The following is a 23,373-nucleotide window of genomic DNA, read 5'->3' on the forward strand; positions in this document are numbered from 1 at the left end:
GGCTTTTTTGAGTTTGGGCAAGGACACAGGGGCCCCATGATCCCCTATTGCCTGGGGGCCCCATGAGTTGTCAGTCCACCCCTGCATATGGTATGAGAAGTATGGGCATCTCAGAAGCCCTGGGCCCCAGACAGTCACCTGGACCCAGGGGCAGACTGATAACTCATGGGGCCCCCAGGCAATAGTGGATCATGGGGCCCCTGTGTCCTTGCCCAAACTCAAAAAAGCCTATGAAAAAGGTACCAGGGGCATCTCATGGGGCCCCCTACTGACCCCGGGCCCTTGGGCAGTGCCCGAGTTTCCAAATGATCAGTCCGCCCCTGCCTGGACCATTCTAATAAAAAGTTGCCCACTATAACCATAGCTCTAGCAATATGAGTATATATTCTACCACTTTTTTAATGGATGCCTTATGCTCATTTGTATTGTGTGATAACTTAAAAAGCAGAATAGATGCTGTCGATTGACTGAATATATTTACCATGGCAATGTGAAAACTGGGCCCTTATGCTGAAGGGTTGATCCAGGCATAAACACACCAATGCACATATCTGATATACCAGGGTGATAACTTCAGGGGTTACATTTCTGGCATTCTGGTAACATTGTGATTTGTATCTAAAGTATCAGGACTATGCTAGCCAATGCAGACAATATGATCTGAGCTTAATCCCTCAAATTCATCAATGTTAACTAGCACAGAATCTAGAAACAGGAAAATGTACTGCATGCATATATCCTTATGCTATGCAAATGTAATGACCATTTTTCTCCTGACTGATGTTCTTTTCAAAATAGCTATACAATCATTCTTCAGCACTTTACATTTGTAGTTATAGGTACAAATGACAATTTGGCTTCTAAATGAAAATAATATAAGAAAAAAGGTGAAAGCAGAATAAATAAAACTGGACATCATTTTAAAATAATATACATCATTTTGACAAATGAGATTAAACCTAGACAGGATGGAATACATGCCTTCATTTGCAGATGCTTCTAAATCACAATGTTTAATGTAAGCAGCCTACTTTTACTGCTGTAACTGAACACTAGTGGCACAAACCTCCACTTGCTTCCGGAATATGGACTCCAGGAGACAAGGGTCCCTGTGGTGAAGAGCCATCAATTAATTTTGGTGTGGATTCTTCTTCTTCTTCAGTTTCTTCTTGAATGGGCTCAGGAGAAAGAATTGGTCTATTCACAACAGGCAATACTGTTCCAATTTCTATCTGGAGGGGAGAAAGCAGAAATTAATTAATCAGAAAATAAGAACTATAAACCCTTCTATTGCAGCAGAATAGTGTGTAAAAAACTACAGTTCAACACCAGGTGTCACTATACGACACGTTTGTTTTTACGTCCTTGCATAAACGTTTATGTTACAAAAGAGATCATTTAGCAGAAAATTTAGAGACTTGCTGCAGTCAGTAAGGAAAGTTTGAATAAGATGACTTTATATTACAGTATATACCCTTCTACCGACTTTTCACGCTAACATACAATTTCCAGCCTGATTGTGGAATGTTTTTATTAGGTGATTGTTGATTCGCTGCTATTTACTCTCCATCTGCTTATATTTATACAATTAGATTTACGTACATGCAACTGTAAAATAATGGGTATAACCTAATGCAGTGAGAATTCCTGGTAGCTTCAGTGCAAGAATGTCTGATTACTTTTCTTCCACATTTGTATTTATCAAGACCATCTCTGGGCAATTTCTTTTTTACTTGTGGGAACTCATCATCTGATATCATTGGGTCTACACTAAATTATTACCTCTAAAATGACATGAACTGGTCACATTAACACTGAGTATGGGCAGTATATGGATAGCAGTTAAGGTTACTACATGAGACTTCTATATAATACATAATGCTATTGAACTTTAGTTGTACATTTGTACCATGCAATACTCAAACTTTCATGAGTCACAAGTGCTAAGCTCAAAATTCTTAGATTTTATTGGGGACATGCAATATTTATTGTTCATGTAACATATTTTCAGTTACAGCAGTATCATATTAAACCTTACATGTAAAAACAGCCCATGTACCAAAGATGATTTGAACTGAAGATCATTACATACTAATTTATGTTTAACACAGAATACCTAAAGTGGAGTTCCAGTCACACTGTGAAAAAATAAAAATCAGCAGCTAGAAAAACTGTAGCTGCTGACTTTTAAAAAACAGCCACTTACTTGTCCCACGATCCCACGGTATCCTCCCTGCAGCCTGTTTCACCAGCCTTCTGGTGTTCCAGGCGCCGGCATATTCAGTGTGGGCATCTGGTTGTGACAGCTTGCGACTTCACAGTCGGGTGCCCACTGCGCATGCTTTTCCTGAATGGCCCCGTAGTCTTCTGGGACCTGTCACGTGTCCCAGAAGACTATGAGGAGGGAGAGTAGGAGGACAGCTTCTGCTTTTGATCGCCTAGGCGATCACAGCCGATGTGGAGACCTGTCAATTTTGGGTACCCGTTCCTCAAAGGTGCCAATCCTTAATGGGGATCGGGGGACCAGTCTTCAAAGTGGAACTTCCCCTTTTGGGTGGAGCTCCACTTTAAGTACAGAATTAATTCATGAAAACTAGGGCAAGCCCTAATGGTTTTTATGTGTATCTTGCCTTCAAAATGCAAGGAACCAATGCCCTGCCTTAAAGCACCACCCTAACATTTAACCATTCTCTACACTTAAACATACCTCCCAACTGTCCCTGATTTTGAGGTTCTGTCCCTGATTTGGAACAAAATCCCTCTGTCCTTCTTTCCTTCTCACTTGTTCCTCATTTTGGTCTGATTTATATAGTTGTATATAAAATTCACTATTTATCTTTCAAAAAGTGTTTTACAGTAGGGATGGTCTATATGTTCGAGTCAAACATATGTTCGACTCAAACATTGGATGTTCGTGTGTTCACTGAACACACAAACATCTGAGGCATTCGGCGGGCCGTTCGTCCGCACACCCCACAACGCAATGCGCTCTGGCGGTACATTGTAATCGGCCAATTGCCTTGAACAATCAGAATCGAGTTCACAATAAGAGCCATGACTGGCCAGTCTGGCCAGTCCAGTGACAATCATGGCTCACCGCAATTGGGAGGAGCTAGCAGTGGCGTCACTGCTAGCTCCACCCAATTGTGGATGACAGTTCTGACAGCTGCCAGTTAGGCGTACACAATTGGCTGGAGCTAGTGGTGATGTCACTGCTAGCTCCACCCAATTGTTTACCTCTGACTTGCAAATGTCAGATAGCGGCGAGTGTTCAGCAGGTGCAAGCAAGTTGGCGGGCGTGGGTTTTTTATTAAATTCAGAGAGTCAGTGGCGGTGTGACAATGCTGGACACCATAATTGGTGAGGGATTACAACGCTGGAACCAATTTTTTCTACTTTTTTTAAAATAACGAACTTGTCAAAAACAGTTTTTTTGTTTTTTGTTCAATAAAGGATTTTTTCAAAAGTCTGGTCTTTATATTTATTCACACTTTTAACCCCTTAATGAATAGGTAACGGTATAAGTACCCCTTACTCATTCACAAGGGGGGCAGCATCAGGGTGCCCCCTTATTTAAAGAGGTACCCTGATGCTAATGAGCCCCCCTGCGCACAGACCCCCCACAACCACCGGGCCATTGTTGTGGTAAAGAGGCCCTTTTATGGCCAATAACTTGCATAAAAGCCTTGAAAATGGGCACTTTTGAATTTACGAGTTCAAGTCCCATAGACTTGCATCATGTTCGATGTTTGTGGTAGAACTTTCTTTAGGTTTGAATGTTCTACCGCGAAGTGAACGGGGGGGGGGGGTGTTCCGACCATTACTATTTGACAGCGCTAAACCTTTCATCTAATTTCTAAATTGTTGCATTTGTAAACTTTAAAGCCAATATAAAGGAATAGTAGTGGTAAAAAAAAGCACTTGTGGGTTTAACTAATCATTTTTTGTCTAATTCTCTTTTGAGGAGCGTGGCAGGGGGTGTGCCCTATGTCTACATACATTTGCTAATAGGTGTCCCCCATTCCCATATCAATAAGTTTAGAGGTATGCTTAAAAGCCCAACTCCAGATTGGGAAGACCACTCACTGGGGTATCTCCCCTTCTCATTGGGGGAGTGTTATTGGCCTTATGGGATCATAGGAAGTAGGTTGAATTATGCTGGTTGTCACTCAATCCAGAAGAGCAGTGACTGCTGGGACTGGAGGATGGATGCATTGGCAGAGGCATACCTAGGGTATTTGACAACCAGGGCTGTATACCAGCCACCTGTATACATCAAAATTGTTTTCGGCAAAAAAAATGAAATTAAAGGAATATTAATAATTGGCAGAAAAAATGAAAACAAGGATACAATTATGCCATCTAAAAATGGGATTTATACATGGTGTTTGATAATGACAGTTCTACATGGGATTAAAAATTAGTAGTATGGTCCTTCAAACAGTGACTTGACAATACAAAATGGCAATCCTGATAACACACAAATAAGCATTCATATACACTACTCAGACAACAGTCATTACAATACGCAGGCAAGAAAATAAAAAATCATTACAATATATGACAACAATTGTAAATTCTTGTATCACAAGGGCAACAGATAGGCAATTGTTACAACATGTGGCAACAAGGGCAACAAATGGCCAATCATTACAATATACAGGCAGCATATCTAGGTAACCAAGGTGACTACCAATGTAAGAAGGTTCTTCCTCTCACTATCTCTGTGCCACTGACACCAAAGATGTTTGCTTGCCTCTGCATTTTCCTACTGGACACTAATGCCGCAAATGCCCATTACATTGACAGTAAGAAAGTGCAGAGGCGCACAAAAATTATTGGTGTCTGTGGTACTAGTATTCACTATGTCCCATCCATAACTTGGTAAGAGTTGCAGACACAAGAACAGCTTACTTGCTTTCCAAGTCCCTGCTGTGTCTTTTTATTCAAGTGCCAACAAAGTATGTTTCTCAGTACTCAATTCCTTTCTGCATTATTTACTGCAGAGAGCTACAAAGGATATTAGCAGGGAGTTCTCTGTTTAGTGAAATTAACCGGTTCCCGCCTGGCCTATGGCCTAAAGGCGGCCGGCAAAAACCCTCACCGCTCCGGGTGGACGCCATATGTTTGCATGCCCGCAGAGCCACGCAGCTGGCGATTTGTCACCGGCCGTGTACCTCGACCCCGTTGCCGGTACCAAGTGACCTGCTGTGACCAATCACAGCAGGTCACATGACAGTTGTATTCAATGGATGGCTTCCTATCATGCCATCCATTGTATACAAGTGTGGCTAGCTGTGAATGGTCACAGCCATCACATGCACAAGCTGGGCCAATCACAGCCCAGCCTTGTCTTGAGATTAGCTGTGGCCAAATCACAGTTAAGAAAAAAAAAAAAATCCTCAATGAATCGATTTCATTCAGGTAAATGCTTGCTTATAGCAAAGCAATTCTTAAGCAAATTATAAGCAAATTGTGTAAAAAAAAAAAAAAATAGATCACTTCCCTAAAGTAGTACAATGTTACTATGGTAATATTTTACTACTTTGGTCATAGTGAAATATGAAAAAAAATCTTAAAAAAAGAGAAAAAAATTTAATAAAAAATAATTAAAAAAAAATTATAACTTTTTGTTTCGTACTGTCACCAGTCAGTGTCCCTGATCATCGCCATGCCAGTTATATGATGACACTGTACTGCACTGGTGACAGTATGTAAAAAAAAATAGTGAAAATCATTTTTTTTATTTCTTCATTTCCGAAAAATTATGACAAAAAAATTACAACTTCAAAAAACTTGCCATGCCTGTTATGAAATACGTCGGACTGTCTACTTTGCAAAAAGGGATCATTTGGGGGATATCTGTACTGTTCCGACATTCTTGGACCCAGGAGCGGACTGACCATTTGGAAACTCGGGTGCTGCCCAAGGGCCCGGGGTCAGTAGGGGGCCCCATGAGATGCCCCTGGTACCTTTTTCATAGGCTTTTTTGAGTTTGGGCAAGGACACAGGGGCCCCATAATCCCCTATTGCCCGGGGGCCCCATGAGTTGTCAATCCGCCCCTGTTTGGACCTCAAGAAATTAGATTGGCTGTCAGTACTTCAGGATTGATCAATTTTCAGATATATCCCATAGTTTGTGAACTCTATACCTTTCCTACAGACTAAATAATAAATACTAATTTGGGTTATTTTCACCAAAGACATGTAGCAGAATACATCTTGGCCTAAATTTATGAAGAACAATTATTTATTTGCAAACGTTTATAACAGAAACAAAGAAAATGTGATTTTTTTTTTCTTCAAAATTTGTAGTATTTTTTTGTTAATTTAGCAAAAAATAAAAACCTCAGCAGTGATTAAATACCACCAAAAGAAAGCTATAGTTGTGTGAAGAAAATGATATAATTTTAGTTTGGGTACAATGTTGTATGACCGCGCAATTGTCATTCAAAGTGTGAGAGCGCTGAAACCTGAAAATTGGCCTGGGCAGGAAGGGGGTAAAAGTGCCCTGTATGGAAGTGGCTAAGGATTCAGAGAGTGAGTGAGCAGTTCTGTTACCTGTGGGTCCAAGTATGACAGAAGCCTGTCTGTTGTGCCCCCAGCCAGGTTCACACTGACAGACTAGTCACCCTGGTGCCCTCCCAAGTACACCACTGACTTTGGGAACTATAGATAGTATTGGTATAACCTGTATACAATATATAGAAGTTATATTCCCAAGGACAACTGCTTCCATACTTACATCTTACTAAATGTGTATAATAAATGTAATACTATACTAGAAAATATAGAGGAATTCTAAACTGAGATAAATACAGAGGGCTGCAAATGCTGATCTTCAACTGAATATGCTAGTAGCCTTGCTGTCAGTGGCTTATTGAGTCACTGATCCAAAACAACTATGCAGAGAAGGAAATTCAGAGCGAATGCAAACTTCTTGATTGGTGTTTGTTTCAACTCAATAGCTCAGATAGTATTGAAGTCTGCATCAACATGACAGCCAGAGAACTAGTATTTTCATAAAAGTAATGGCTGCCTCCGTATGTCTTAAGCAATTGTTCCTTTGAAGGCACCAGTACAAAAGGGAAAATTAGGGATTAATGGATAGATGCAGAGGCATACGGTATTAAGAAAAACAAAGGAATGTGACAAGAAAGACCTAAACAGAAAGACAAGATGAGGTTCAGGTTTGCAGTAACCATGGATTTGAGGTGAATCCTACAGGTTTGAGGATCGCAATCCCTGAGAATTTATGTGCATTTATATTCACCCGGGAGAATATTTTTTTTTAAAGTTATCTTTATTCATATGTTCACATTTCCAAACATACAAATTCTGGCAAAAACAGTCAAGTAGTCTTATTATAGCCTCTCCCAGAATTGTGGACAATACAACAACCCCAATTTACATACTTGAAGGTATAATACGAAATGAGAATTGGTCTTACTATAATAACAAATCATAGGAGTCTTGTACAAAGTTACTTACCATACCATTCACTCAATACATGATCTCACCGTCTCAGTTTGGTAGAGAGCATATAAGGAATGTCGTATTTCTAGACTAGAAATCCCCTTTCCATCCTTAGTAATCACATGCAAGGCAAAGCGTAATATAAATGAACGTAACAATCTCACATATATAACAGGTTCGTTCAGGTCGTTACATAACCTGTAAACTGGGTCTTGAGACAGCGCCTGGGGAAAAAGAAATTTCTTGATCTCTGTTCTTTTCCCCTTTTACCAAATGGGTGTAGTGAGTATCCCCTCTGGGTGAGGGGGATCGTTCCCCACAGCAGGAGGAGAGTCAGGTATTTTACTTTTACCCAGGGTGTTGGTCAGATTGGATTTGGCATACCAAGCAGTAAACTGAAAAGGGGTCATGAGGTGCTGTATTTCATGCAGCTAAAAAGTGTGTTCTATAAATGCCCTCCATCATGTGAAAAATCATTTAGTGGGTCTGAAATTCTGTACCAGAGTATCCCAGTTTTCCAGGTATAGAAGTGATTGCAGGTCTTTCTTAACAGTCACTAGGGTTGCCCTATGCGGGGAGATCCAGACCTTCAATAACACTCTCCTGGCAGATAAAAGACACAGGTGTATCCATGGGGGCAAAGACCTAGTCTGAGCAGCACAGGGTGCGTTTGTGGCCATGGGTGCAGCTGCACTGAATAGACAAATTAGCAGATCATTATGTATTTTTGTCTTAGTAATTCCAAAGATATATTGGATAATTTGATTCCAATAAGCCTGAATAGGTTTACAAGTCCAGAACCGATGGAAGAGGGTGGGTTTAGGGACCCCACACCAAGAACAGACAGCTGAGGACGGGGTTGAGGCATGCATCAGGGCTGGTATGAATGTCCTATGAATAAGTTTAAACTGGATCTCCCTCCATAGAGCATTAATAATAAGTTTACATACCGTATTGTAACCCTCCAGAATTTTATTAGTATCATCCAACTCCGGGATGTCTTTGGACCAGCCCTGAAATAGGGATTCAGTCCCTGGGGATGAGTTATGTTGCAAAAGTTGAGGATACAGTGAGGAGATAGAGTACTGATTCCGTTTTCTTGTGTTGTCAATCAGTGGGTTTGCCAAGTCCATCCTTCCTCCTCTTAGCTGCGATTTAATGAAGTTTGCCAATTGAAAATAGTAAAACATGTGATGAGGAGGTAGGTGAAACTGTTGGGACACCTCAGTGAATGTGCGAAGAGTGCAAGATCTAAGATCCAATAAGGATGCAACATCAGTTAACCCATTAGAGGACCAGGAAATGAAGGCTTCATGTGTCAGTCTTGGAAGGAACTGTGGATTTCCCAGTATGGGAAGATGTTTGGAGATGTTGTAAGGAACACCAGTCAGCTTACAGATTTCCCGCTATTTCCTGCTATCACAGTATCTCGGATGAGTGAGTTATGTTTCAGACGAGTGGGTAGCGTTTTAAGTGGTGCATGCAAGATCACAGACAAAATAAAGGGGTGGGCCAGGGCTGTCTCCAGGGTAAAGTTGGAATAAATAGACTTATGAGTCAACCAGTCTATCCCTTGTCTAAGAAGACAAGCCAGATTATATAGATGGGTATTGAGTAGACCCATTCCCCCATCACACTTTGGAAGATATAGTTTGCGGAGGGCAATGCGGGAGCGTGTCGATCGGCACAGATATTTTAGCAAGTATTTGTGTAGTGTCTGAATATCTTTTTGCTTGAGCAGTAAAGGTAGCGTTTGCAAAGGATATAGTAGTCTCTCAAAGGATACCATTTTTTAAAGATGACATCTACCGAAGAGTGCAATGGGGAGGGAGGTCTAATTCTCCAGTTCTCGGATGATTTTATCAAAAATTGGTGGAAAGTTGAGACGATACAATGATGCAGGGTCTCTCCCTATCTTGTTGCCCAGATAGGTGATGTGATGAAAGGCTATCTAGAGCAGAGAAGATTTCGCCCAAGACTGGGAGTGTGATGGATTTAGCAGGAGGATTTCACTTTTGGTGAAGTTAATGTGCAGACCAGAACAATCCTAGCTTCCTCAACACCAGGAATAACCACTGGAGATTGATATTATCAAAGGCTTTTTCCGCGTTGAGGGAGAGGATGGCAGTATCTTGGTCAGGGTGAAGTTTAGCATATTCTAGGGCCATGGCAACTTTATGGATATGTAAGACAGCTGATCTCCCCATGACAAACCCTGCATGGGCCGGGTGTAGGAGGCCAGGAAGGATAAACGAGTGGCGACAATTTTTGACAAAATCTTAGCGTCAACGTTAATAAGCAAAATAGGTTGGTATGCACCAGGGAGAGTGGGGTCTTTGCCTTTTTTGGAGAGTAGTTTTATAAATGCTGTGGATCCCGTAGGGAGGTAGGGTCCGTCCTGCCATATATTGTTGTAGACTTGGAGTAAAGTTTGATGTACAAATTCCTGAGTCAATTTGTAAAATTCAGATGAATAGCCATCAGGGCTAGGAGCCTTGTTGTTGGAAAGGTTTTTGATAGTGGTCAAAATCTCTTCTGAAGAGATAAGGTCATTCTGCGCGTCGAAGTGGGCCTGCGACAGATGGGGCATGTGAATTGATTTGAGGTGTGTCTCCGTCCTGTCCATATTCACCGGTTCCTCCAAATATAATTGTTGGTAAAATTGTGTCAGTAAAGACGTTATTTCTGGTCAAGAGTTTGTTAAATTTCCTTTAGTATCTTTGAGTGCCATGATATGGGTAGGGGTGAAGGGTCCGAGACAAAGATTAGCTAAAAGTTTTCCAGCTTTGTTCCCATATTTGTGGAATTGTAAGGATCGATAAGAATTTTTGGTCCGTTCCCTTTGAACTACCTATAACTCAAAACACTGCTTGGCCTCCTGCCATTTCCGTCTCGCGTCCGGCGATCTATTTTGATATAGCTCTAATTGGACTTACTGAAGGGCATTGCTGGCCTGGCAGAACTGGTCCAATGAGTGTTTCTTATACTGCGAAACATAGGATATAATTTTACCCCTCATAACTGCCTTAGCTGTTTCCCAAAATTAATTAGGATCGGTAATATGTTCCACATTGGTGAGGGTATAATCATTCCAAGCATTAAGGATAGAATGGTGGAAATCTTCGTTATTTGCAAGGTACAAGGGGAACCTCCATGGAGGGGGGGGGGTTTCTCTGGTTTTGAAATCGTCTATGGTGACTACAATAGGACTATGATCCGAGATACAGTAGCTATTTCTAAAATCTCTGAGTTTCGTACTGCAGGAAGAAGTGAAGATGAGCAAAAGAAAAATCAATAGTAGTGAATAGTAAGTAAATTCTCTATCAGTGGGGTGGGAAAGGTGCCAAATATCCGCCATGTGTAAGTGAGAGATAGTGTCTGCCAAGTGGGAGGAGTGAGTTCAAGTACATCTGGAAATTGGCCTTGAATGACGTGAGGCTTTGTCCTCAATGGTATGCATTAAACTATTAAATTCCCCACCCAAAAGATGAAGAGGTTCAGGGGAGCTCATGACCCATAAGGTAAGATCCTGGAAAAATGGAATACCTGGAGAGTTAACAGCATAGATATTTGTGAGTGCTATATCTTTGGATGCCATAGTTAGATAAATTGTTAATTTACGACCCTCGTGGTCTCTATCTATTGAGCGACGAGAGTAGGACAAACATTTGTGTAACAGGATGGCCACACCAGCCCTGCGACCCACAGTTGAGGAGCCAACCACTTCCCCCACCCATAATTTTTTGAGACGCTGAAGATCATGTTCTGGCAGGTGTGTCTCTTGTAAAAGGGCAACGTCTGCTTTTAAACGCTTCAGGTGTCGTAGGATTTTCATCCTCTTGCCTGGAGAACGAAGTCCCTTAACGTTCCAGGATATAACCCGCATGGTGCCGGGCAGTTAAATTACGTTATTGTCAGAAGAATCATTCCCAGGCATGAGGATGAGGAGTAGGGAAGAGGAAACACACACAAATCCTACATCTGCAGGGAGCGGGCCACCTGTAACAGAGAAATACAATGAGTAGGCTAACTAGGATCGCAGCCTGTTTCCTTCCCCTAGGATATGTACCTGAAATAGTATAGTGAGCAACGCAGAGCCAGACTGAGTATTAGAATGAGTGGATGCACAAAAACAAACAACAGGTAAAGCAGTAACCCAGAATCCAAAGATGTCTATGGACTTTTTTCCATGTGAGAAATATACCACAACCAAAATGTCTAGCTTCCAGAATCCCTTGCTAATGAGAAACTCGCAAAGGGAGACAAACAGAGCACCGGTAATCAAAGTGTGTGGAGCATTGCATCCGCACCTCAGCAGTGAAGCTGGAAATTCTTAACTCTATATCTTATATGATAGTATATAAGACAGTATAACAACACAATAATAATATGATATGATATTATAGCATATCATATTATATTATAAGCCCGACAGGGTTCTCCGGCCAGAGACATATATAGATAGGAAGGATACCTTCAAAATAAACGCAGAAAACATGGTGAACATGGGAAACATGTTTCACAAGGCACATTAAAGGCTGAGGAGAGCATACCCTCTTTGCTGTGAGGCGACACAACCTCACAGTTTCAAGTATTGCCCCGCTTCTTGGGGCCGGCTGCATAGCGTCCACGTTTGGAAGGGTGCTTCATTGTATTACTTTGGTGTTTGGTAGTGTTGGTTCCTACAGCGGGTGAATCAGCCATGGTATCGTCCATGAGATGAGTAGAGGCCAGGTCGCCAGCCAACATGGATTCCACATATTGTTTAGCTGCCACAGAAGTGAAGGACATCTGGTCTCCTTCAGGGGAAAGTAGATGCAGAGTCGCTGGATAGACTAGGAAGAATTTCAGATTATGTTGGTAGAGAAGAGAACAGGTTGGGGCAAAAGACTTGCGTTGTTTCAAAACTTCCACTGAATGGTCATTGAATAATAATAATTTGTGATTGTCCATGGAAAAGCTCCCACCCAAAACTTCAGGGATACGGTGGCTGCAGAGCTCTATTAAGGATGATTATTTATAAGATTCTCGCAGTCCTATAATGCGTAGGTTATTCCTACGAGATCTGTTCTCAAAAATTCTATTTTGTCAAGCAAAGATTGGGGTACCCCCCCCCCCCCGTGTAGTGATGGCTGTGTTTACCTGGAGAAGTTGCTTCTCTACAGATGTTTTACACCTCTCTGCTTCCTCCAGCCTATGTGTCTGACTGTGAATATCCTGTCATTGCTGTTTCATGCCTTGTTGCACTGCCTTGTCAACCGGAGGTGGGAGAATTTTTTTTTATGTACTGCATGGCCTTTGAACTATAGGCAAGAATGCTTAGAATGTTCAATAATGGGGCTTTTGAATAAGCAAACTCACTATAAAAGGGGAGGGTGGGTACACAATCATAGTGTTAGTGTATAGGAAGCTACTGTAGGGAAAGCTGACATTATTATTATTGTTTATTTTTCTTCAATTTTATTTTGTGATTGATTTGAGGTCAGCAGTTATTTTTAGCTGTTGTCCTGTCCATATAAAAAGGAATACTAGAACGTGCATCTAAGTGTAGAAAAAACTCACATTTATTGAAAAAAAAATAGCAACCTACATTTGATAAGGTGTAAAGCACCTGTTATATAAACATTATCCACTGGGGGCTGTCATCCAGACCACAACAGCACATATTCTGCTAACTGGTAATCCAGTCCAGATACTCTGTGCTTCCAGTGGCTAGGAAATACTGAGGAAGCCACGTGAGTCAGTCAGATAGCTAAAGGAAAATCTTGTATGATGTCAGATACCAGTGGGCTTGAAGTAAGCATATCAACATTTTTCGAGGCTGCTCCACCTCTTTTTCAAGCCTTGAGGCTTGCAAAAGAGGCAGAACAGCCTTGAAACATGTAACCATATGCCAGGCAGCCTCGAAATATGTAGCCATATGATATGCACTTTACTCCTTATCAGATGCGAGTTGCCAAATGTTTTTAGCAATGAGTTTTTGACTGCACTAAGATGCAACATCTGCTATTCCTTTTCATTGCTTTAAGCCTGGTACACACATTAAGCGTGTGAGAGAGGTCACCATGTGTTCTGACAGGGGGACTGCTCCTCTGCCAGGACACACGGATCAGCACTCACAGCCTATGGCTACCAGTGCTGATTGGCTACCCGTTGGATGCTGGTTTTCTTAGAGCTGATTCACACATGTGCAGTGTGAATTGAAGCTCAGGTTTCAAAGCTAATTGATACAGTACCTGTTCACAGGTTCACATAAGGTTTATGTCAAGTTCATGTCAGGTTCAGGACAGGATTAGCTCAGGATCTTATCTTGTTCACACATACGTGGTTTAGAAACAGTTCCCATAGAATATAAAAGCCTGGAATTGGCACCTGAACTGGACTGCACTGCTCAGAAATTGGGCATGACTCTTTTTAAAACCGCACTGAATCCGCACTGCCAGTGCACCGGACATATGTGAACAGGCACCATAGGAAGCAATGTTTTTTTGCATATATGTGAACGGGCACTCAAGGTTTTTTTACCTTCATTCATTTTATGCATGAACGTTAAATCTTTCTCTGTGCAGCAGCTCCCCCAGCCCCCTAATACTCTCCTAATCCCCCTCTTGATCCAGCGATGTGCACTGGAGTCTTAGTAATCCCGGGATTCCCTCTCCTCATTGGCTGAGACTGCCGTTGCTGTCAATCACAGCCAGCGAGCCAATGAGAAGAGAGAGGGGGCATGGACAAGCCACGGCTCTGTGTGGGAATGGACACACAGACCAGCGGGTGCCCCCACAGCAAGATGCTTACTGTGGGGGCACCCTACTGGAGGGAGGGGCCAGGAGCGCCAGAGGGGGATCTGAGAAGAGGAGGATCTGGGCTGCTTTGTGCCAAACCACTGCAGAGAGCAGGTAAATATGATGTGTTTGTCATGTTAAAAATAAAAAGCCTAATATCACTTTAACGTTGTTGGCCACATTTTCTCACAAAAATTCTGAGATCCACCGCCCCCCTATGGGTCATACAATATAAATAGGGGCTCTTCTGTGCCCCAGAAGGCTTTCTGCTAGTGGTCCAATGGAGGAAGTCTTGCTGAATTACTTCCAAAATGTAATCTGTAATGCTGCTAGGCTAACCAGGGTTTTCCTGAGGAGATGGAAACCTGGGGACTTGTTGCACTTTAGGGTACCTAAGCTGGACCAATTGCCTCCTAAGGATCCCTGCCAGCTATGAATTATATAGACTCTGTGTTACCTCTTGTGGATTTATTACCCATCATAGACCCTGTCTCTAATGGACTCTAAGGACACTTTGCTGCTTCAGGTATGACCACCCTATGGGCACTAGAGCACCTCTGTACAGGATATTATGTGAAAGCTGCTTACAAGAAAGGTTCCTGTATGTTTGCAACTGTTCATTGAAGACTGTTTGTGTTCTTTTAAATGCCTGTTTTGCAGTCTTTTCTCAAGTGGTGCATTGCATGGCGTATCCAAAGAGCAGGGCTTGTAACAAGGGGCTGTAGTTTAGGGAAGATACAGTAAATTTAGTCCAGCATACTGTAGGAATGCTGTCTGGTGTAGGCTATACTACTATTGCTGGGGACAACCGTACATGTATCATAGCTGAAGGCAGCCAAGCAGCCAGGAAATATATGACTTGGCTGAGGATGACAGTTACTCTGGTAGTGAAGGGGATTAGATATATGGCACAGTGTACCTAGGCATCCAGCCTTGAAGTCATGGGAGAGATGTAAAGAGAGCCCCTGAGAGAGAGAAGGAGAGCAAGCACATAGTTACAGAGTGAGGTTTCCATTGGTAATTGGACATGTCACTGGGAGTGATGTGACAAGTATTGCTGGGTTGGTGGATGCCAGAGCAGGCTCTGCGGTGCCGGTTCCTAAATCCTAAACACCTGGAAAGTGGTGTTTTATAACCATAGTAGTGTCTGGAGTGCTTAGAACTAGCAGTACAGTCAGTTAGCCTTGGGTTGCTAGATGGTTAAGTGTACTCATTGTGACTCATTTCTAAGGCTGGAGTTATGCCCTAATGCTGATTTTGGCAAGACCGCAAACTCCTGCTTTGAACCTAAGCAATTAGTGAGTGTAGTTGTGGTGTCCCCCATTAGGGTGCCTCAGCCCGCCCAAAAGCAGCAGGACCGGTCAATTTCGTGTGGCAGTCAAAGCAGGCCTTTTACTGTTTTTTAAAAAGTATGTGTTGCTGATAAAACTACCTGAAAAAATTGTTGTCACTGTATGTAAACTAAACTAATCATAAAAGCCAATTCCATAGACAAAATATGTGCTGCAAGTGTGCGCTGATGCTAAGACTGTCTGTGAAAATTGTACTGTTCCATAACATTCCCCAAGTATGTTATTTTACGAATTTGTGTATTTTCATTTTATTTTTCAGTATGTTCCCCAGCTTCCCATGCCTTTTTGACAGTAATTTGCCTATTAGCCCTAATCATGGCTGGAATTTAACAACAGTATTTGTTACTTCCTTCCCCTTGAGACTTCAGCAGAATTTGCTGCTAAATTAAGGTACACAATTTTCTATCAGGATTCTACGCACCCTTGGTGACTCAAAACCAAGCATATTCACCTATTCCCAAAGACTAAGGATATCAGAAACTAAAATGCCTTAACAACAGCATATTTAATGCACATGTGCAGGGATTATGAACATTTACCCACAAGCATTCCTCTCCCCCTCTATATCATATCCAAACACTATTTTTTCTTTTACCTTCCCTATAGGGAGAAACAACTTTTTTTACTCCCATTGCCATTATCGCTAGGCTAGTAAAATCCATGAAGGGGCAGCTGCTGGGAGCTCCGGTCCTACTGATCTAGGCATACCCCCAGAACTATAGCTCCCAATCAGTGCAGGCAGAGTCTTGGGAGTTAATGCTAAGAATGCTAATGCTGGCGTGTTAGCACTGAAGGGAGAGGCTTCCTCCTACATCAATGTATATGTAGTGCCGGGGTCATACTTTAACCTAGAGTATCTGCGCATTATACCCTTTTCTCCCTGAACAATCAGTAATAAAAGATATTCTAGGTTTGTATTATAAAAATGACTGGCTCCCATTCTTCACAATCCCATAATCTGTGGCCAGGGCCCCTCCTGAAAATTGAATATCAGCTCTTTGCATGCCTCTGGATGGTGCATTTGCCTTTGGGGGGTTTAGAGGGGCTTCAATTGTATTACTATTATTATTTTTCCCCAACATATACCTTAACACAGTTCAATCAAACCTAACAGACCACTAACACTATAAGAACTGCTGGTTCCTTGCTGTGTTACACCAGGCTCAATGCAGAAAATTAGGCAACTCACCTCAGAGACTGGAACTCCTTTTTCTTTGATTTATATATAACACATGGAGGTTGGCAGTAACAAAAACTTTACAACAGTTATCTTCACCAGACATCTAAGCCGATTACCTAGACTTAGTCTACTGGCATACACTTTATGCTAGTTGCCTGACACACTTCTCAACAGGACTGCTGTCTCACACATCTTTTATGTAAGTGACATATATGTGACAGTATGAACTGCTGCTCATACACCTATCTACTGACAAGTACACTGCTTTTGTGAGAAAGGACACACATTACACCTGCCCTTGCAATATTACCCAAGCAAAACATGGGGTATCGCCTGTAACAGGTAAGGAAAATTAATAAATGATCAAAGGGTAGCTTTAACTTGAACATGTATGAACAGGTACTGAGTAGGATAGATAAAATAGTGCAGCGCTAAAATTATGATTAAAATCAAAACAAGGTATTAGACGACAAACTGATAGTAAAAGTTCAATATAAATGACAGTCTATGTGACTATAAGGTGCCAGGTGACTGGTTAAAATTCAGTGGTGGTGCTCCGTGAAAAATGGCAGAATTACGTACTCACCAGATGCGTAATAGTTATACGCATTAAGTGTCACATCCAGGGTTTCCTCATCAGATATAGGTCTGGTCAGGGCTTAGGTGGTCCTCCCTCAGGGTAGTAGTCAGTAAATGCCCAGTAACAAATTACTCGGATCCAGGTAACCAGAGGTCCCTTTAAGGGATAGGTAGAAGAGGCTGCCTGTTTACAGGATAACTTCCTTCTCTGGATAGGACTGATGGATAGGCAACTAGATCACAAAAACGGGCTCTGCAATTAAATACTCCTCAAAAAGGAGTCAGGGAAGGGTGCCCATGGAAGTTACCCTGTAAGCAGGCAGCCTCTTCTATCTATCCCTTAAAGGGACCTCTGGTTACCTGGGTCCGAGTAATTTTTACTGGGCATTTGCTGACTACTACCCTGAGGGAGGACCACCAAAGCCCTGACCAGACCTATATCTGATGAGGAAACCCTGGATGTGATACTTCATGCGTATAACTATTACGCATCTGGTGAGTGTGTAATTCTGCCATTTTTTACGGAGCAGCACCACCGAATTTTAACCAGTCACCTGGCACCTTATAGTCACATAGACTGTCATTTATATCGGACATTTACTATCAGTTTGTTGTCTAATACTTTCTTTTGATTTGAATCATAATTTTAGCGCTGCACTCTTTTATCTATTCTATTGTAAGGTTTATGTTGGTTACCTTGAGTCCTTAGCTGCTGATTGGATAGCTCTCACTTTTACATTTTTATTATTAAGGTACTGAGTAGGATTAACAATGTAAACAAGGTTAAAATAACAAAAGGGTGTGTATACAGTATAGAACAATGTTAAACTGATTATAAGGCCCCATGTACACGGGACACTTCTGAACGATGGAAACTGACTGCTGGAAAACATAGGTTAAAAAACGTCTGTTTAGCCGTGTTTGCATAACGCGTTTATGTGCATTTATGTGTGTTTTAAAGATAAGCACAGGAGAACCTCCCAAATGCCCAGAATGCACTTAAAAGTGGTAAATTTTTAACTATTTCAGACTGTTTCAGAGAAATACAGAGAGCAGAAGCAGAGAGAGCAGTATGTGTTAAGATTAGCTTAGGTGTGAGTAGCTCATTAACATTTCTTTTGTTTCTAAGGGTGGGAAAGGTGCCTGGTGGAGTGAGTCATTAAGGCCACCTAACCAGGGGGTCTTCATGAGGAATTTGAGGTGTGAATGGTCATTAACATATCTTTTGTTTCCAAGGGTGGGAGAGGTCTGAGGTGTGAATTGGTCATTACAATGTGTGAAAAGCTTGGTGGGAACATCCTGTGTTCAGTGTTTTGTCCATTTGAGTACCTTGAAAACGCTTTGCATGCATTTTTCATGATCAAAAAAGGCTCTGGACAGCATCAGGAACTGGAAGAGTTAAAAAATAATTCAACCGCAAACACTTATAAACGCAATTTGCTGCATTTACAAGCATTTTGCGTTTGAAATGCTGATAAAATCAACTGCTGAATGCAAGTTTTCTGCATTCAAAAAAACGACTGTAAACTCAAATGACTGTAAACGAATGTAAACGAAGATGTGTACATGGACACATAGGAAAACATTAGGGTGAGTTCAGGAGCTGCTGAAAAAAATGCTGAACAGCTTCTAAACGTGTTTAGCAGCCGCAGTGTACATGAGCCCTAAAGCTGTACAAACAGAAGCTCATGAGACCAATGTCTCTGTGACTCAATATAGATACTAGGCAGCACAATTTCTGTAAGGCTTTGTAGCCATAAATACTAGAAAGTGACCACAGATTCCCTAAATGGCACAGTACAGAAACAGCTACATGTGTCCAGCCTCTTTGACAGCAGTGAAGTCCGGGGTAGGTCTGGGTACACACATGAAAAGCTGGAAGGATTTCTAGACTGGCATCACAGGTGAGCAGCTAAAAGAGTCCCTGGGCTAGTAATACAGACAGGGAGCTGGAGATGCAGGACCCTTTCACTAGAAGTGCTGTAGTCCAGTAGCCATTGGAGCAATGCTCCTTGCAGCAGCTGGGCCTTCCATAGATGCTGAGTGATATTTGGTTCCTGCCCACTGGCTGAGCACTGGAACTAACAGTGAAAGACCATACACCAGAGTTCAAATCACATGCCCAGCCTCTACTTTATAAGCTACAGTCTTTCATTGCTGCAGAAGGTGGGAAACAAGGAAATGTATGTTCCCTGGGCATCTCCAGGAGCTTACAGGTTGTGGGAACCCAGGGGACTGTGAAGACCCAAGCGATTGTGGAAAAAGGAATTAAGGGAATTAAAGCAGACTGCACCTACATCTGAGCTTGGTGGGTCAATGTGTCTCCACTGCTAAAGCTATCATAAAAAGCACATAGAGGCATGCCTCTTTTTAAAATACTGATACTTGCAAACTGGAGTTGACAACCACTGATTTTTGATGCCTTATTGATATTGCTATTAATGTGATTCTAAAGGTTGTCATTTTTGTTTTAAAAAATAACAAACAAGTTACACTTACCTTCTTTGTGTAATGGTTTTGCATAGAGCAGCCCCTATCATCTTCTTTTTGGGTCCCCTGTCGGTGGTTCTGGCTCCTCCCCTCTGCCAAGTGCCCCCAATAGCAAGCCTCTTGCTATGGGGGCACTCGAGCAGGCTCACTCCTGAGCCACACTTCTGTGAATGAATGTCCATTCACACACAGAGCGCATCTCTCCTTATTGACTCACTGGCTGTGATTGACAGCATCAGGAGCCAATGGCTTCCACTGCTGTGTTAGCCAAAAGGAGAGAGATCAGGGAACCAAGGAGAGCTGCAGCTCTCATGCACATTGCTGGATTGAGATGGGTTCATGTGAGTATAAAGGGGGGCTGAGGGGGGAGCTGCATCCAGAAGGATTTTTACCTTAATGCATAAAATCAAGGTAAAAAAAACTTTCTGTCTTTAGAACCACTTTAACTTTCAGTATGGCCCTTTCAACATGTACCTTGTCATTTCGGTCATAGGTTTTTAGTGGTGTTGATATGCCAGTGAGAACTGTCCTAGAGTTTGCTCTTATAAATTTTTATATAGTAATGACTAGACTTTAGGAAAAAGCCAGTCTGGAACACTGTGTTTCCTTGTTAGTCCCTGCCAGCTTTCTGCTTTAGCCATCTTAAAACATAATACTGACTCCTTGATGAACAATACCTTGTATTTCAGAACAGTACTTTTTATCCATTCTTGAAATGGCTCCAGTTCTCTTTTACAAGATGTATTAGTCATTTAGCATCAGTCTTCTCTTATGTTTCACACAAGCCTTCTCTATAAAGAAATATTACCTTACCAAAAACAAATATTAGGATTATTCCCCCATAACTAGCGCCAGTGATATTTTTTGTCTGACATTTAGGATTCTTTGTGTCAAAAATTGGAGTGTGTACCCAATAGGGGGCAGACTGGCTAAGCAGACGTTTGTTATAGCAGCTGGAGATAAGCTCTTAGAAGGATCTAGGAGTAGGAGGCCATCTTGTTTTCATAATTAACAATGCATGATGTAGGCAAATTATACTCACTGTTCTGTAAAGTAATCCAAAGTAATGGACTGAATAAAGGCTGTAGACTAGGGTCTGCTGTTTGATGTGAGTAAAATGCAATACCTAGTGTGACAGGTATTGAGAGAGCTGTGCAGAAGAAAGCAGTTCCGATTGTGGTGGCTCTGCTCCAGCTTAAAGTTGTGGAGGTTAGGTAAAAGTATGGTAGAATACAAGAAAGAAGTGGACAGATTGCTATGCGATTTTTTGTTTTTTCTTACAGGTAGATTGAGAACAGGAGCGGTATAAGTCCAGTCTCGATCCACAGTTGGCTTGGTGCATGCATGCTGTTTCACAGGCGCATAGTGTGAGAGACTTCCACTTAAAGGGAGGAACGGGGAGCGTCTCTGTTGCCTAACAATGCATTGTGGAGGAGGATTCCCATTCACTGGGAAGATCATTGTGCTGCTGTTTCTCTTTCCCTGGATTTTCTGCAGCTGAGAACAGAGGGTATATGATCACTTATAAAAAAAAAGGTGAAAAAAGGTATTAATAATATTGTTTTTTTTAATATTTATAAATACAGTCTCTTTAAGAGTCTATTCGCACACAATGTGTATATGGGTAGGGCTTTTGGGAGATGTAGTTCTGGAGATGTGCCTAAATCAATAGGAACTAAGCTCCCAGCAGTAATACAAGCCGTTTGTCGCTACATCAACAAGGTAAAAGAAAAATGAATGCTGAGACATGCTCTAGAAGGGGAGAGGGAGGTTTGGTAGTAAATTTGGGTAATGCCTAGACATACACTCATAGGCACATGACACTTTGTCACTTGGGTTTCTAATTTTGACTTCAAAACAAGAGCTCTTTATTACAAAAATAAATTATTATGTAAAGTATTAGTTTGTGAAGAGAATATGATGTACTCACTCTGCACAGTAACCTGTGAAAGACTCTCACTGACACAAACAGCCAGAATCAGTACTCCCAACATATACTTTATGCCACCCATGATGAATGTTGCTAGACACTGAAATATATAGTATATATTTATTAATACATATATACTAATTTGGTGGTGACTTCAATTAGACACCTAGGGAAAGATTAACCACTTCATGTCCAGACACTTTCACCCCCTTCCAGTTGAGGCCATTTTTTAGCTTTCAGCACTGTCATACTTTGAGTTACAATTACTCAGTCATGCAACACTGTACCCATATGAAATTTGTATAATTTTTTGGAGACAGATAGAGTTTTCTTTTGGTGGTATTTTTTTATTTTTGAAAAAAAAAAAGAAACTTTTGAAAAAGAAATTTTTTTCGCTTAGTTTTTGATATATAATTTTGCAAATAAATAATCTTCATACATTTAGGTCAAAATGTATTCTGCTACATTTTTGGGGTAAAATAACCCAAAACAGTGTATATTATTTAGTCTTAGTTATAGAGTCTGCAAAGTATGGAATATATATTTGAAAATTGATCTGTTGAGACCCTAAAATGTCAGATGCTGGTATGATGTATGTCAGTGATCAGGGCGCTGGTATGGGGTATGGCAGTGATCAGGACACTTGTATGATATATGGGGTGATCAGAACGCTGGTATGGGGTATGGCGGGGTTCAGAAAGCTGGTATGTGTTATGGTTTAATTAGGATGCTGGTATGGCCTATGGGGTGATCAGCACAATGGTATGGGGTATAGCGGTGATCAGGATGCTGCTGTGGGGTATAGAAATGATCGGGATGCTAGTATGAGTATGGTGGTGATCTGGGAGCTGGTATGGTGTATGGTGGTGATCAGGGTGCTGGTATAACATATGGCGGTGATGAGGGTACTGGTATGGCGTATAGAGGTGATGAGGGTGTTGCTATGGCATATGGCGGTGTTTAGGGATCTGGTATGTCATATGGCAGTGATCAGGATTCTGGTATAGCGGTGATCAGGACAATGGTATGGTGTATGGTGCTGTTATTGTGAGCATTGGGACAGGTGACAGGAGCTGGCTGCATTATTTATTATTCTAACACTGTGGCAGTGATCGGAGACACTGGGGTGGCTGGCACTGCATTCTGTGAGTGTCCATGCAGACTTACAGGCTTCTGTACACTCACAGGCTGCAGCAACGGTTCTCTCTGCTCTCAGAGTGAGATCAGAGAGGGCCAATCTTTACTTTCACTTTCATACAGCGGTAATGTGATCTGCTGTGTCTGAGTGACATTCGGATCAGCAGGCTCGCGCGCTCTGGGGGCCGCACAGGAGTCGCCGATGTGAGCTGACATACAGGTATGTGCTAGGATTAGATAGGCAGAATTGGTTGTGTTTTTGATAGGTAAATTTAGTTGTCACTCTGTAGTTAGAGTGGCTGTAATTATTTGGTAATAGCATAGATAGCTCACTGTACTTGGTGAGCTGTGATCATTTAGTTAGGGGTGTTCTGTGTGCTCACTTGCTGCTAGTCAGCCTAGCTTCCTCTGTATCCAGGAAACTTGAGAAGTTTCTGGATAATAAGT

General features: G+C 41.8%; 1 protein-coding gene across 1 annotated transcript in view; it reads right to left on the reverse strand.

Moving 5' to 3' along the window:
* Positions 1–23,373, reverse strand: part of EPYC (epiphycan) — a 61,832-nt gene that overhangs the window by 14,067 nt on the left and 24,392 nt on the right. The window contains exon 3 of the mRNA XM_089652573.1: positions 1,067–1,232. Coding sequence (XP_089508699.1) covers positions 1,067–1,232 — 166 coding nt within the window. The remainder of the gene's footprint in view (positions 1–1,066; positions 1,233–23,373) is intronic.

This window comes from Staurois parvus, unplaced genomic scaffold (genome assembly GCF_062004578.1).
Source record: "Staurois parvus isolate SC_StPar_1 unplaced genomic scaffold, SC_StPar_1.0 ptg000025l, whole genome shotgun sequence".
Classification (NCBI taxonomy): Eukaryota; Metazoa; Chordata; class Amphibia; order Anura; family Ranidae; genus Staurois; species Staurois parvus.